The sequence below is a fragment of the Gavialis gangeticus genome, unplaced genomic scaffold, assembly GCF_001723915.1.
Source record: "Gavialis gangeticus isolate Ggan-Ray unplaced genomic scaffold, GavGan_comp1, whole genome shotgun sequence".
Taxonomy (NCBI): domain Eukaryota; kingdom Metazoa; phylum Chordata; order Crocodylia; family Gavialidae; genus Gavialis; species Gavialis gangeticus.
The window spans coordinates 13,147,927-13,159,744 of record NW_017729016.1 but is presented as its reverse complement, the minus strand read 5'-3'; the positions used below and the strand labels follow the sequence as shown (position 1 = coordinate 13,159,744).

At 37.6% G+C, this 11,818-nt stretch overlaps 1 protein-coding gene across 4 annotated transcripts in view; it reads right to left on the bottom strand.

The window, feature by feature from the left end:
* Positions 1 to 79: 79 nt before the first annotated feature.
* TRRAP (transformation/transcription domain associated protein) overlaps positions 80 to 11,818 on the bottom strand; it is a 193,842-nt gene continuing 182,103 nt past the window's right edge. For all 4 annotated transcript variants that reach the window (XM_019512890.1, XM_019512892.1, XM_019512891.1 and 1 more), the window contains 5 exons: positions 10,762 to 10,979; positions 7,266 to 7,450; positions 4,737 to 4,940; positions 3,417 to 3,611; positions 80 to 1,344 (listed from right to left, as the gene is read on the bottom strand). In XM_019512890.1, the coding sequence (XP_019368435.1) occupies positions 1,060 to 1,344; positions 3,417 to 3,611; positions 4,737 to 4,940; positions 7,266 to 7,450; positions 10,762 to 10,979 (1,087 nt within the window). In that variant the 3' untranslated portion in view covers positions 80 to 1,059. The remainder of the gene's footprint in view (positions 1,345 to 3,416; positions 3,612 to 4,736; positions 4,941 to 7,265; positions 7,451 to 10,761; positions 10,980 to 11,818) is intronic.

Genomic DNA, 11,818 nt, shown 5'->3' with positions numbered 1-11,818 from the left:
CCCACATTGTTAAGCCTTTTTCACTTGTTTCATTTTACCGTACCCTAAAAATACACTGAACTGAAATTAAAACCAGAAAGCATTTTTAAAAATATTTATTTTGAAAAAAAAAAAAAGCACTCTGTACAAATTTAAGTACAACAATCTCAACACTGAAGATTATAAAAATGCTAACACAACAGAAAGACTCAAATAAAACATTAAACTCATCTTTTTTAAATTACAAAGATAAACCAAAGCAGGTTCATTCTGAAGAACCTGCTGCAACAGAAAGCTAAACATCAAAAAAATTGGGAGAGGTTCATTTGATAGCTCTTTGCTTTTCTAATCAGTTTGTCAAACATACGCATCAATGGAGAAATTTTTCCTTGCCTTTTTATAAATTCCTTTTAATACAGTGTCAATTACTAAGCCAAATAAGCAAACTGACTTGCACTTTTTACTGTACATAAATTGTGCTCCAAGAAAAGCCAATACAATTTTTATCATTGTTACTAAGGGCCTAGCAAAAACATTACTTCTATACATTCGTTAGAAAAATCTCTGTACAAACCACTTTAGTTCATGTAAAGTTCTGAAAGAATTAAAACAGTCCATGCATGCCTTCACTATAGTCAAATGAAGGACAGCGATTTAATAAAATGTCACCAAGTAAAATTCAGGAACTAGGAATACTGATTTCTTAAAGCGTATAAAAAGTTTACATACTGTTGATTTAGGATTTGCTATTCCTAATAACCTAACAGCGCCAGAATCACAGCACTCGTCGTAAAATAAGATTCTTCTGTACACTATGCATGTCTCCTCCTCTTGTTTTAAGCTATTTGTAACACTGCCTTTGCGTTATAAACAGCATATTTCTTTGTACATGAAAATCCCTTTCAAGAAATTAAAACAGTAAAATTGTACTACTTCTGTAAACATGATTAAAATAAAGACTGACAACAGGCAGTGTGACAGGTAAGTCACGGTTTGAAATGAATTCTTCACATTCTCTTCTCAACACAATACATGGCTCACAAGACAAGAGAGCAGCAAAAAGGCTAGCTAAATTTCAAGTTACAACCATGGATGCCAGGCAGGATCCATACGACAGAGATTATCCAGGCTATTTGCAGCTGCTACTAGAGTGTTGACTTTACTTTCTCCTCCTTCAAACTGAGCAAGATTATGAAGTCGAGTCATGATAGCAGTAACAGCTTTCTGAACTAGTGAAACCAGCTGCTGACTGTCCATATTTTCTGGTTGTCCAGCTGCTGAGAGTGGAGAGGAAGTATCCTCTTGCGTTTTCTTGTGCCAAGCAATTATTTCATCCCGGAGCACAGTTTTCAGGATGCCATCAACCTGCATGAAGAAGAGAATTAGATAATTATGTTTAACTAGAAGAACTGTCGAGGGATTATAGATTTTTAGCTAAACTGCAATAAAATTGCATCTTGACGTTTTAGCTCCCTCTCTAATTCTAACTCCTTGAAATGACTGGACCGCAGTAAGCCTTCTAAACATTGTTAAACAAAATATTTCTTCTCCAAAGAGATTTTTATTTTAAAAACCAGTGGATAAAAATGAAGGTTCCCCTACAGAAATGAGAACTAATTTGAATGACAAGACAAAATATATCAATATAACTATACAAACTGATATAAACATACTTGAATTTTGTATATTCTACATGCATCTAACACGCATACAAACCAACAAACTTGCAGGAAAAAGAAGCTCAGGGCACTACATATTTAAGTTACATTGTAGTGCATATTTATTATGCTTTTTCAACAGATGCTATTTTTTGCTGAGCAGCAGCATTATGTTTAGAGCAAGAAAAACATTGTCCTATAATGGAAATAACTTGTTGAATGATTTATATGTTATGTTAGCTTGAAGTTATTGAGTTCAGACAGCTTTAAAATCTCACCACTAAAGTTTGGAAAAGAATTCATGGTCCCACATCCTTTCTACCTAAATAAATGCAGCATATTTCAGCTGAACATAATTAGTGGTTCTTGCCCCAGCGTTGTAATTTCCTGATTTATTTTTTGAGAGGTTTTAGTTTTTGGTTTGTTTTTTAAAAAACAAAACAGTTTATGAACAGGATTCTGAAGGCTCAAGCCAGCTGATATCCTAAGGACCGTTTTGGCATTACTGAGTGAAAAAGAAATGCCCAAGAAAAAGTTTCCTATTTTCTTTCTTGTTTTGGCAGTTGATTTCTTGATAGAAACGTACATTCCAGCAGTCTTGATCTTCTTATGCTAAGAATTACCGCTTGCTTGTAAATCCCAGTCCTTCTAAACACCCTAGAGATTTGGAGTTCAAAATTCAACGTTTGCCTGTAATGACTAAATAATTTAACCTATGTTACTCTCAAAATACACATACACACACACACAGTCTATAGGTTTCATTGACATCTGTAAAACATACTAATAACTTTAATTTTTATATAAAGTTAAAATCTTCAACCAAAATTTTCTTAAGTGACCTGTGCTCCCAGCTGCTCACTTTTAATGGAAGTCCTGAGCACCCAAATTTTGAATTAAGCCTGGGATATAGAAGCTGTGGCCCCCCAGCAGTCAGCCCTATTTCCAGCTGGATATCTATGAACATCCAAATTAAAGGCCATATCTGAAAGATTATAGGCCAAGTATACTTAGGCAGACGATGCAGGTAATTTGATCAGGATGCATTTTAATTATGGAGAAAGCATGTATCACTTGCTTTCTGCTCCATGGAGAAGGCAAATTTCAACACCAGGATCTCTGGTCAATATAAATTTTAAAAACACAACTGGAAAAAAGTTTCTTAAGTACTTTTTGTGCAGTGCTTGTTTGGTGGAAATTGCTGCCTGTAGTGCAAGGTGGTTCAATTTTATAGAGCATTACAATTTAAAAGCAAACTATCCATTTCCTTAGCAAACTACAGCCTGCTAAGAGCCAGAATGCAGCAAGGCACACTACTTTATTGTTAGCATCCTATTCTGCTAAGAAAGTACCAAGATGTATTCCTGTGCACGACATTCTGAAGTATGTAAATGATGCTGCATTTGGCACTTTATCTACTGCTGCTAGATCTGCAAAGATTTAAGGCTAGAATGATAAAACAATTGGTACAAATTAGGATGATGTTATTCTCATTGTATGTATTCCTTCCAGCAAGTGAACTGCAGCAATTTCAATTGACTCATGTATTGCTCCTGTTGCAAGTTTTAAAAAGTTAGCGTGGATTTGTCAGCATTTAACTTGTATTCAAAATAAATGGCACTTATGTGATCATGTCTTAAAACTGATCAATGTTCATTCACATACTTCAGTTCAGTACCTAATTACCTTAGCCATGCATACCAACCTACAAAGCATTTTTATTACAGTGAAATTATAACATACCAGTGGACACTGTTTGAGAATAACTACTGTACATACCTTGAAGTTTGGCTGTGCAAAGCAGCGAGCAACTGCAATCATCGATGCAGTCAATGGTCCAGAGACCCCAATAGTAGTAAGAAATTCAGAAATATTTGGTGTTAGACGGAATGGGACTGGTCGATTGGCATCCAGATCTCCAGTAGCATCATTAATATCAAATCGGAAGTATGCTACGTTTAGTTTCCCAGTATCCTAGATGTTTTAAGTGAAACACAGGAAAGAAACTTTCAACAAGGGACAGAAAATCTATTTCTGAAGCCATTGGAAGACAGACATTTGTTTAGTGTTAAATACCCAGATTAGAAAGTTATCTGGAAGTGATACTTCAAGCTAAATCCACATGCATCAACTGTTTCCCTTGGATTCAGTATTATGACCAAAATGCAGCAAAAGCTGTATATGGAAGAATAAAAGACCCTATTTTAAAATGCCACTTATTCAGATGCTGCCACTTTAACAAAAAATGGCCGTCTGGAATTTGGGATGTCTAGTATTCTCTCACACGACATGTGCAGTGAAACTATGCTAAATATATGGTATCAGAATATCAACCTTAAAGAATGGGGTCTTTTGTGGTGGCAGTGGGCGAGGGATTAGGGGCAGAAAGATAAATCTTCATTCTGCTTGCATCTGAATAAAGTACTCCATTGTTCACTCGGGTAAGCACCTGAAAGTTATGGATACATAGTGGGGATTAAGGAATCTTTTAATTGCTGTGCAGAGTATAACTCTCCACGCATTAAAATTGTATTAAGATTTTAATATATACCACCTTTGCTCCACTAAGTTGGCAAGCGTGATTTTTAAATGCTTATTTCAAGTAGAAAATAAAGTGGCAATGGGAGCTGTATTTTGACTGGATACCAATGCCATAAATGAAAGTGAGAATGAAGAATATTAGAAAATAAATATACCCCATGGGAACTGGAAGCACTAAAACAAGTTTTGTTTTGTTTTAATTAATTTAACTGCTTGATATTTAACACAGAAAAACTTGAAGTTGTTTGTGAAGAAAGGAGTTTCCACACGTCGACGCAAACATCTGCAAGTTTTTAGAGTTTGCTAAACTGTTTTTAATGAGTAAGGTCTCCTTCCAAAATCTGAGACTTCAGAGGGTAAAGTGTGCACAATTACCATTTTTTACTGCTGCTTATACAGCGCATAACCACATTTTTAAAAGGCAGGCCTACTGAAATGCTTTTGATTATGCTCATGCTTGTCAATTTAGCATGCAATATTCATTTCTAAAGGTAAATTAGAAAACTTTGTTTTAATCAGAGAAGATAACAATGTGCATCTTTAATGCATAAAATATACCTGGGCAATCTGTAACATCTCAGGATTGAGCCTATTTAAGTGAAAGATGAACTCTGCAAAGCCAATCAATGCCAACTGAATAGTAAACATCTTTCGAAACGTCCAGTAATCTGTGGCATTTGGGAATGTATGTAGAGCCCACTCCTTAAGCATACTGCGTGGCACCATATTACTTTGTACTTCTTTCAGTATATCACGAAGAACCTAAAAGCAAGACAAATTCAATGATGACAAATTATTTTTAAATCTTAGTATTGTCAAGCTTTTCTTTCCTTACTGCCACTCTTACAGGTGAGATCATCTTGAGTAGAGGTCTTTATTCTAGTAGTTTTTTGACTCCGGTGAACATACTTACAGTAGCACAAAAGTGACGTTGTAGCCATGATGGTCCAGAAATTATGCAAGAGGCAAGGATTTCTTAGAGTGATATCTTCTACTGGACCAACTATGTAGTCGATACAGAGAGAAGCTTTCAAATGCAAGACCTGAGAAAGAACGTCTTGCATTTGAAAGCTTCTCTAACTCTATCCCAACTACATATGTGGTCCAGTAAAAGATACTGCCCTACAAAATCCTTGCCTCTTGTTAACATATTTACCAATTTTGAAAGTGTATATCCCACAGAGTAGCAAAGTCATTCCAAAGCCATCTTAAAAAATGTTTCATTGTCATATGAGTCGACAGAGCTGCTGCCAGAAAGCTGCTTCGAGATGACAGAAGTCCAGAGACTACACAGTTATGATGAGTCAATTACTGTACCTTCTAGCAAGCCCCTCAAACAAGCCAGAAGCAAAATAAACTGACATTTGCTACACCTCTCCACTGCACTTCCATATGGCAGACTAATGGAGCAGTACTTTACAAGCTCCATCTTCAAAATCAAGTTCTGCTGCACATTCATTTCTATAGCCAGCACCAATTCATCCTACTAAACATCCCACGCCCCCACAATCAGAAACTCCTTGCAGAGTTTCATTTACCGAGGGAAAAAAAGCACTAAGAAACCTAATAGGGTGGCTGACTTCAGTCTAAGCTGCCAAAGCCCCTTGCAGACTAATTAAAATCCTTCCTTCTAGGGTCCTGATATGTATATTTGTCACTTCCATCCGTTATTTTCAAAGGCTCCAAAGCTGGTAAGGTCCTCAGACTACGTGTAGTCTAGAAACTTAGTACAAGAAGTTCATTTTGGAAGCTCCCATTACAAAGGATTTTGAATCTAGCCCCCACAGTTTACGAAAAAAGTGAAAAGGTTGTTCAAACAGGTTGATGATGAAAGATAGATGAGACAAGAGACATGTGGACGTGTTTTTTGTAGAATAATTATGTGAAGACCAAAAATAGTAGACTTCACTTACGGCCCCATTTACAGATGGCAGGTATCACTGTAACAAGGGACTTAACATTTGACAAATACAAAAAACAGTCTGTCTCTGGTTATAGAGGGGCTTCTTTGTAAGAGAAAATGGAAGGTGTTTTTCCTAAATAAGTGGCAGGGAGAAATCTGTCGAATAAAAGAGCCGAGGCAAAGAATTCTCTTCCATGGTGGTAGAGCGCTACTGCCAAAGCAGAGAAAAGGCTTGCAATTATTTCTGAAACTGTACATTGTGCAGTTCAGCCTTTTCTGGGTTCCAGAGTCCACAAACAGCCCATCATATTTAATTACTGTAGCATATACCAACCTAATTAATTAGAAAAAGAAATAAAGTTAGAATCTGCTGTGCAACAAGGAAAAGAGAATGAAAATCATCCTGGCTTCAATTAAATGACTGTTAAAAAGACTAAGTTTCATAACCTCAAGGTACAATCCTCAAAATAGAAACAGATGTTATGTAACACTTCATTTTATTTTGTAACACAGAAAGGCTGAGAGACTGGTTTACAGCAGACAACATTCAGCAGACAAACATATTGTGTATTTTAACAATTAGAATGGCATAGGAATGGCATGGTGCATGCTAAAAAGAAATATTAAATGCCCTCTACTATCAAAGTCTGATGCCTCATGGAGGTTACAGTGGAATAAGGGGCCTTGCACTTGCCGGGTACTAACATGAATTGGGGTCCAAGCCAATGACAATGGAATATGGTTTCCGTTCAAGTCTGATAAAATGGTTTTAGCTGTGCTCTGAGCAGACATTCACATTCAAAAGTCAGAACTGACGACTGATACCTTTGCATCTAAAAAACAAAGCTGGCTGAGAAATTTGGGCACTTTGTAGAACAACACAAAGAAGCTTGTACCATATTTGCCATATTGTACCCATTTATGTGGAAACAGGAGCTTGGCTTCTAGTGTTTTCAACTGATACCTTTTCACAACCATGCAAAGCTTTATTAACTGCATAAGCAGAAGACGCGGTGAGGCTTTTTTGACAGCTAAAATCCCTGAAGGAGTTGCTTGACTACATTTTTTACAATTAATAACACACATGCAATATTTGTAGCAAATACAAAAGAGGAAAGCAAAGCACAGTGTCACAGCGTCCTTAAGAAGTAAGCCTGAATAATATTAAATCACATATTCAATACCTGATGGCTAGCCTGAGTCCCTCGTGCTTGGACTGTTGCCAGTCTGTCATAGTAACGAGAAATAGGGTTGTCATGCTCAATGCCTTTCTTGGCACAGCGTTGCTTATATATCTCCACCAGGGAAAGAGAAGAGGGATTGTCTTCAACCAGACGCATCTGTGGAGAGACTGCTACAACACGAGGGACTAAAAATAATTTTGGAAATGGGAAAAAAAATAAAAGAAAAAAAGGTTAATGCATAACCAAAACACTAAAACAATCTGAAGAATTAACATGCAAGTATAAGCCCTTAACCACTGCTGTGATAATCAACTGAAGTGTGTCAAGTGAAGATTTTTATTACACTCATAGCACACTCAAGAGCTTGGTTTAAAAAAGGATGAAAGCTGCATTTTTGTTATTTTTACTAGATTTCTTTGCATGATGTATTTAAGTGGGGAAAAATCATGTTATAGCATTAGTTTAAAAAAACAAAGAGAGAGACCAAAAGCACCAAGGGATTCAGGATTCCTACTATGAATCTTGTTTGGAAAAGGTGGCATTTTTATTCAAATAGAAATTTACCTGCTTTGAATACATATTTACAGTACCCAATTAAAATCACTCTAGTACCCCTCCAACAGAAAAAAAACCTCCAACATTTGAACAAAAACCCTTAATATTTAATAAAGCATTCAGGAGAACCACAACTGGAGAGGAAAACATTGCAAGCATTTATAACGGAAGAGACTTTTACAATTAGGCTGTTTACTTAACTGAAAAGATGGAAAGTAACATTTTCAAAAGCACTAAGTGATTTAGGAACTTAAGTTGCATCAGCTTGCAATGGAATTGAGGGATTTTTTGGAATTCTGACCACAATGCAGCCAGATATGTACACTACTATACTTAGGTTTTGAGATGATGTTCAGCACTCCCGGGTGCTGATCCACAGATTCTGGGTTTTGCTTTCTGCACTTGTTTTAGAGTTCTGCCACTAGCTTTTCAGAGACATTAAGATTATGCAATCTTGATCCTTTGATCACCAGGGTAGATTGTTTCACAGCCAGTCATGAAAGTAAAAGAATTATTAACCTCTGTTCATTTTTTATTATAAAAAAAATGCTAAGACTTGATTTAAACTTTTTGAAGCCTTTTTTGTTCAATAACTTAAAAACATCCATACTTTGTATCAGGCAAACAAATGTCACTAAGAACTGATCCTTCCATTTTGCTTTAATTCGTCTCTGAGGGGAAAGACTTCAGTTTCTGCCTGCACACATCCTGTAGTATGGCGCAATACAACAGGAAAAATGTGTGGGGAAAATTTTCAAAAAGAGATTATAGTTTATGATTAGTTCCTTTTCCAAATCACACTGCATTGCATTTATCATATTTTGTCTGATATTTAAGGATTAGTTTCCATTTCCATCAGCAAATAAATCTTTCAAGGAGTTTTAATCTCCTGACTTTTTAATTATTTCAGCTGAGCATGACATACTTGCCTTCCGCTACATAACCCCTAGATAGTTCTTCCCCTAAGGAATTTTAAGAAAGTGCAAGTTTCTCCAGTAGTTTTAAGAAAAAAATAATTTTAAGTACTAATCATATTAAGTTAGTTGATAGAATTGTTTTTTATTACATTAAATGACTCCAACTGAAGCTGGACATTGTACGACATATTCTGCCTGATTTGTGACCAACAATTGATATTTACTTTTTTGGAAAATACATTTCTTTCTACATCTACCTATTCAATTAATTTGATGAACACAGTGCCTTTTCCATGAGCATTTTGTGGCTGAACATTTTGAATGGGGTCCTTCTCTGTGGACATTAAGGGCTATTTTTTTTAAGATGCATCTTGCTTTTGAACCTGTAATTATTTGCAAGTTCACTTTATGTCATCTAATTAACCAAGTCCATTGTTAAACCTGCAAATCAGATATACATAGTTAAAAAGACAAGGATCTATGGATGTAGAAGAGAAGATGATATGAAGACCACTCCTAAAAATATCCTACAGAAGTTCGTGAGATGGCATCTTTACCATTCCCTCGTCCTCAACTCAGTTGCTACCCTCCACCCCAACTAGCTGTATGTCAGTGGAGTTGCACACCACTGTTAAGTGCTTCATGTTATCCCAAGATATCTCCAGTTTATTTTCATTCAAAGTTGTTTAGCTGGCAGCTGGAACTTCCCAACAATTTAAGTAATTGGAAAATGTCGAAAATTAACTTCTTGGACTTCTTATTTACATTGCCAAGCAAAGATCTGGGCAGTGTCAACAGAAGCATCTTCTGCAACTGCATCAGGACAACTGAAATTATTGTTAATCATAGCATGAAAGCAGAAAAATGTGCACGTGGACACAGGGAAAGAACTAAGACTCTGCATGCCATGCAAAAGATCCATAGTTACGCATCTAAAAGTCAAACTGGTAGGTGAGGCTGCACATGCAAAGGGACATCTTACAGAGGAGAGGCAAGGCTGTGATCATTATGTTCTTTAACTCTACAGCAGGGGTTGACAACATTTTGGGCAGAGTATCAAAAGCACCCGCAACCTCAACTTGTAAGATGTTGGCATGCCAAGGGTGGGCAGCAGGGGAATCACGAGGGGCCCAATCCTTGTTGTGGCAGTGTAGCTCCAGCCCCTTTCCCACCATCCATCCAGAGGTGCATGTGCCAAGCAAAATGCCTTTGAACACCACGCTCTAGCATCCATGCTGGGGGTTGCCCATCTTTGCTCTACACTGTCCAAGTATTTCTAGGCTGTAGCATGGACATCGGGTATCTTCCAAAATTAGCAGTGTAACAAAAGCAAGGTCTTTACACGCATGCATGAAGGAAGCACAAGACCAGGTCTGTGTCATATGTAGTTTACTGAACTCAAATTAGGTAGTATAATGTATGAAAAAATTGTATACATATACATGTGTATATATACACCATGTTACACAATACTGTAGGTTTATTATTAAAAGTCAGAATTATTTAGTAATGGCCTCATAGGGAAAATTTAGAAAGAATGTACAGAATTAAAAGTTCTACAAGAAGAGCTATCTTCCAGATGCAAAAGCTTTCCTATGGGCTAGCTAGAAGAGAGGGAGAAAATTTTCAAACACAAGCCAAAAAAAAAAATCATCATCTGTTAAGTACCTGCCATGGGATAAGACTACTTATTTCCACAGCAACACATCATGCAGCTCAGCCTCTGCCTCGGACACCACTCAAGACAGATAAATTATACCACACAGTAAGCATTTGTAACTTTCTCTAACCCTGCCCTTCCCCCAGACCCTGTGCATCCTCCTATATTTTTCCTCTTTATGATGTGGAGTTTCAGAGCCAGGAGATCCTTTAATCACCTGGAAGGGGGTAGGATTTACTCTGGTGTACTCCGATTTAAAGTTTTAGTTTAAATTATCAGAAGATCTTCTCAAGTAACTTTAAGGACTAATTCTCTTTAGTCCCCCCCTCCTCCTCAATAATCTAAATACTTCCTCTTACCATACCTGTGAAAAATAAATGCCTCTTTGTGGTTTCTTTCCTTTTCTCTAAGCAGGGGTTCAAAAGGCGAAGGAGCTGTAATACACGTTCTTCTCTACGAGACTCTGTCAGGCAAGCGTCATTCATCACTAAATACGGGTAAATCTTTCCATTATGGCCTCGGATATAGAGTCTTCTGGCTGCAGTGTTGTGCTTCTGCACTATCTCCACTCTAGGCATAAATCTATCAAGAAAAGAAACGGATAAAAGCACCTGAGCTTTCAAAGTCCAGAAGCTTCATTTCTCTCCTCTGAAATGAAAGCAAAACTTTGGGGAGGGTGGGGGGAGGATAAAAATGCCATACATAGAGGTAGCAAGAAACACTTACATACAGAACATTTGTAAAACTAACACTAAATTACCAATTCTTTTAAATGAGGTGCAACCTGAACACAAGCTACGTTTTCAATATTCATTTTAACCAAGCTCTATATCTTGTCACAGTTGTACAAATTTGCATCTTTGTCTCCTCTTCACTTAGAAACAAAACTGTTGACCAACGGACTTAATTAGACCAGATTCTACTCGGAACAACACTAATGAATCACAAGAGTTTCATAGTTTCTAGGGTTGGAAGAGACCTTAGCAGATCATCTAGTCCGACCCCCTGCCATGGCAGGAAAGAGTACCGGGGTCAAACGACCCCAGCAAGGTGTTCATCTAGCCTCCTCTTAAAAACCCCCAGGGTAGGAGCCTGCACCACCTCCCTTGGAAATTGGTTCCAGACCCTAGCTGCCCTGACTGTGAAATAGCGCCTTCTGATGTCTAACCTAAACCTACCCTCTGCTAGCTTGTGACTGTTATTCCTGGTCACTCCTGGCGGTGCTCAGGGGAACAGTGACTCCCCCAATGCCTGCTGATCCCCCCTGACCAGTTTGTAACAGGCCACAAGATCCCCCCCTCAGCCTTCTCTTTTGGAGGCTGAACAGGTTCAGGTCCCGTAGCCTCTCCTCATAGGGCCTGCCCTGCTGTCCCCTGATCATGCGAGTGGCCCTCCTCTGGACCCTCTCCATGCTGTCCACA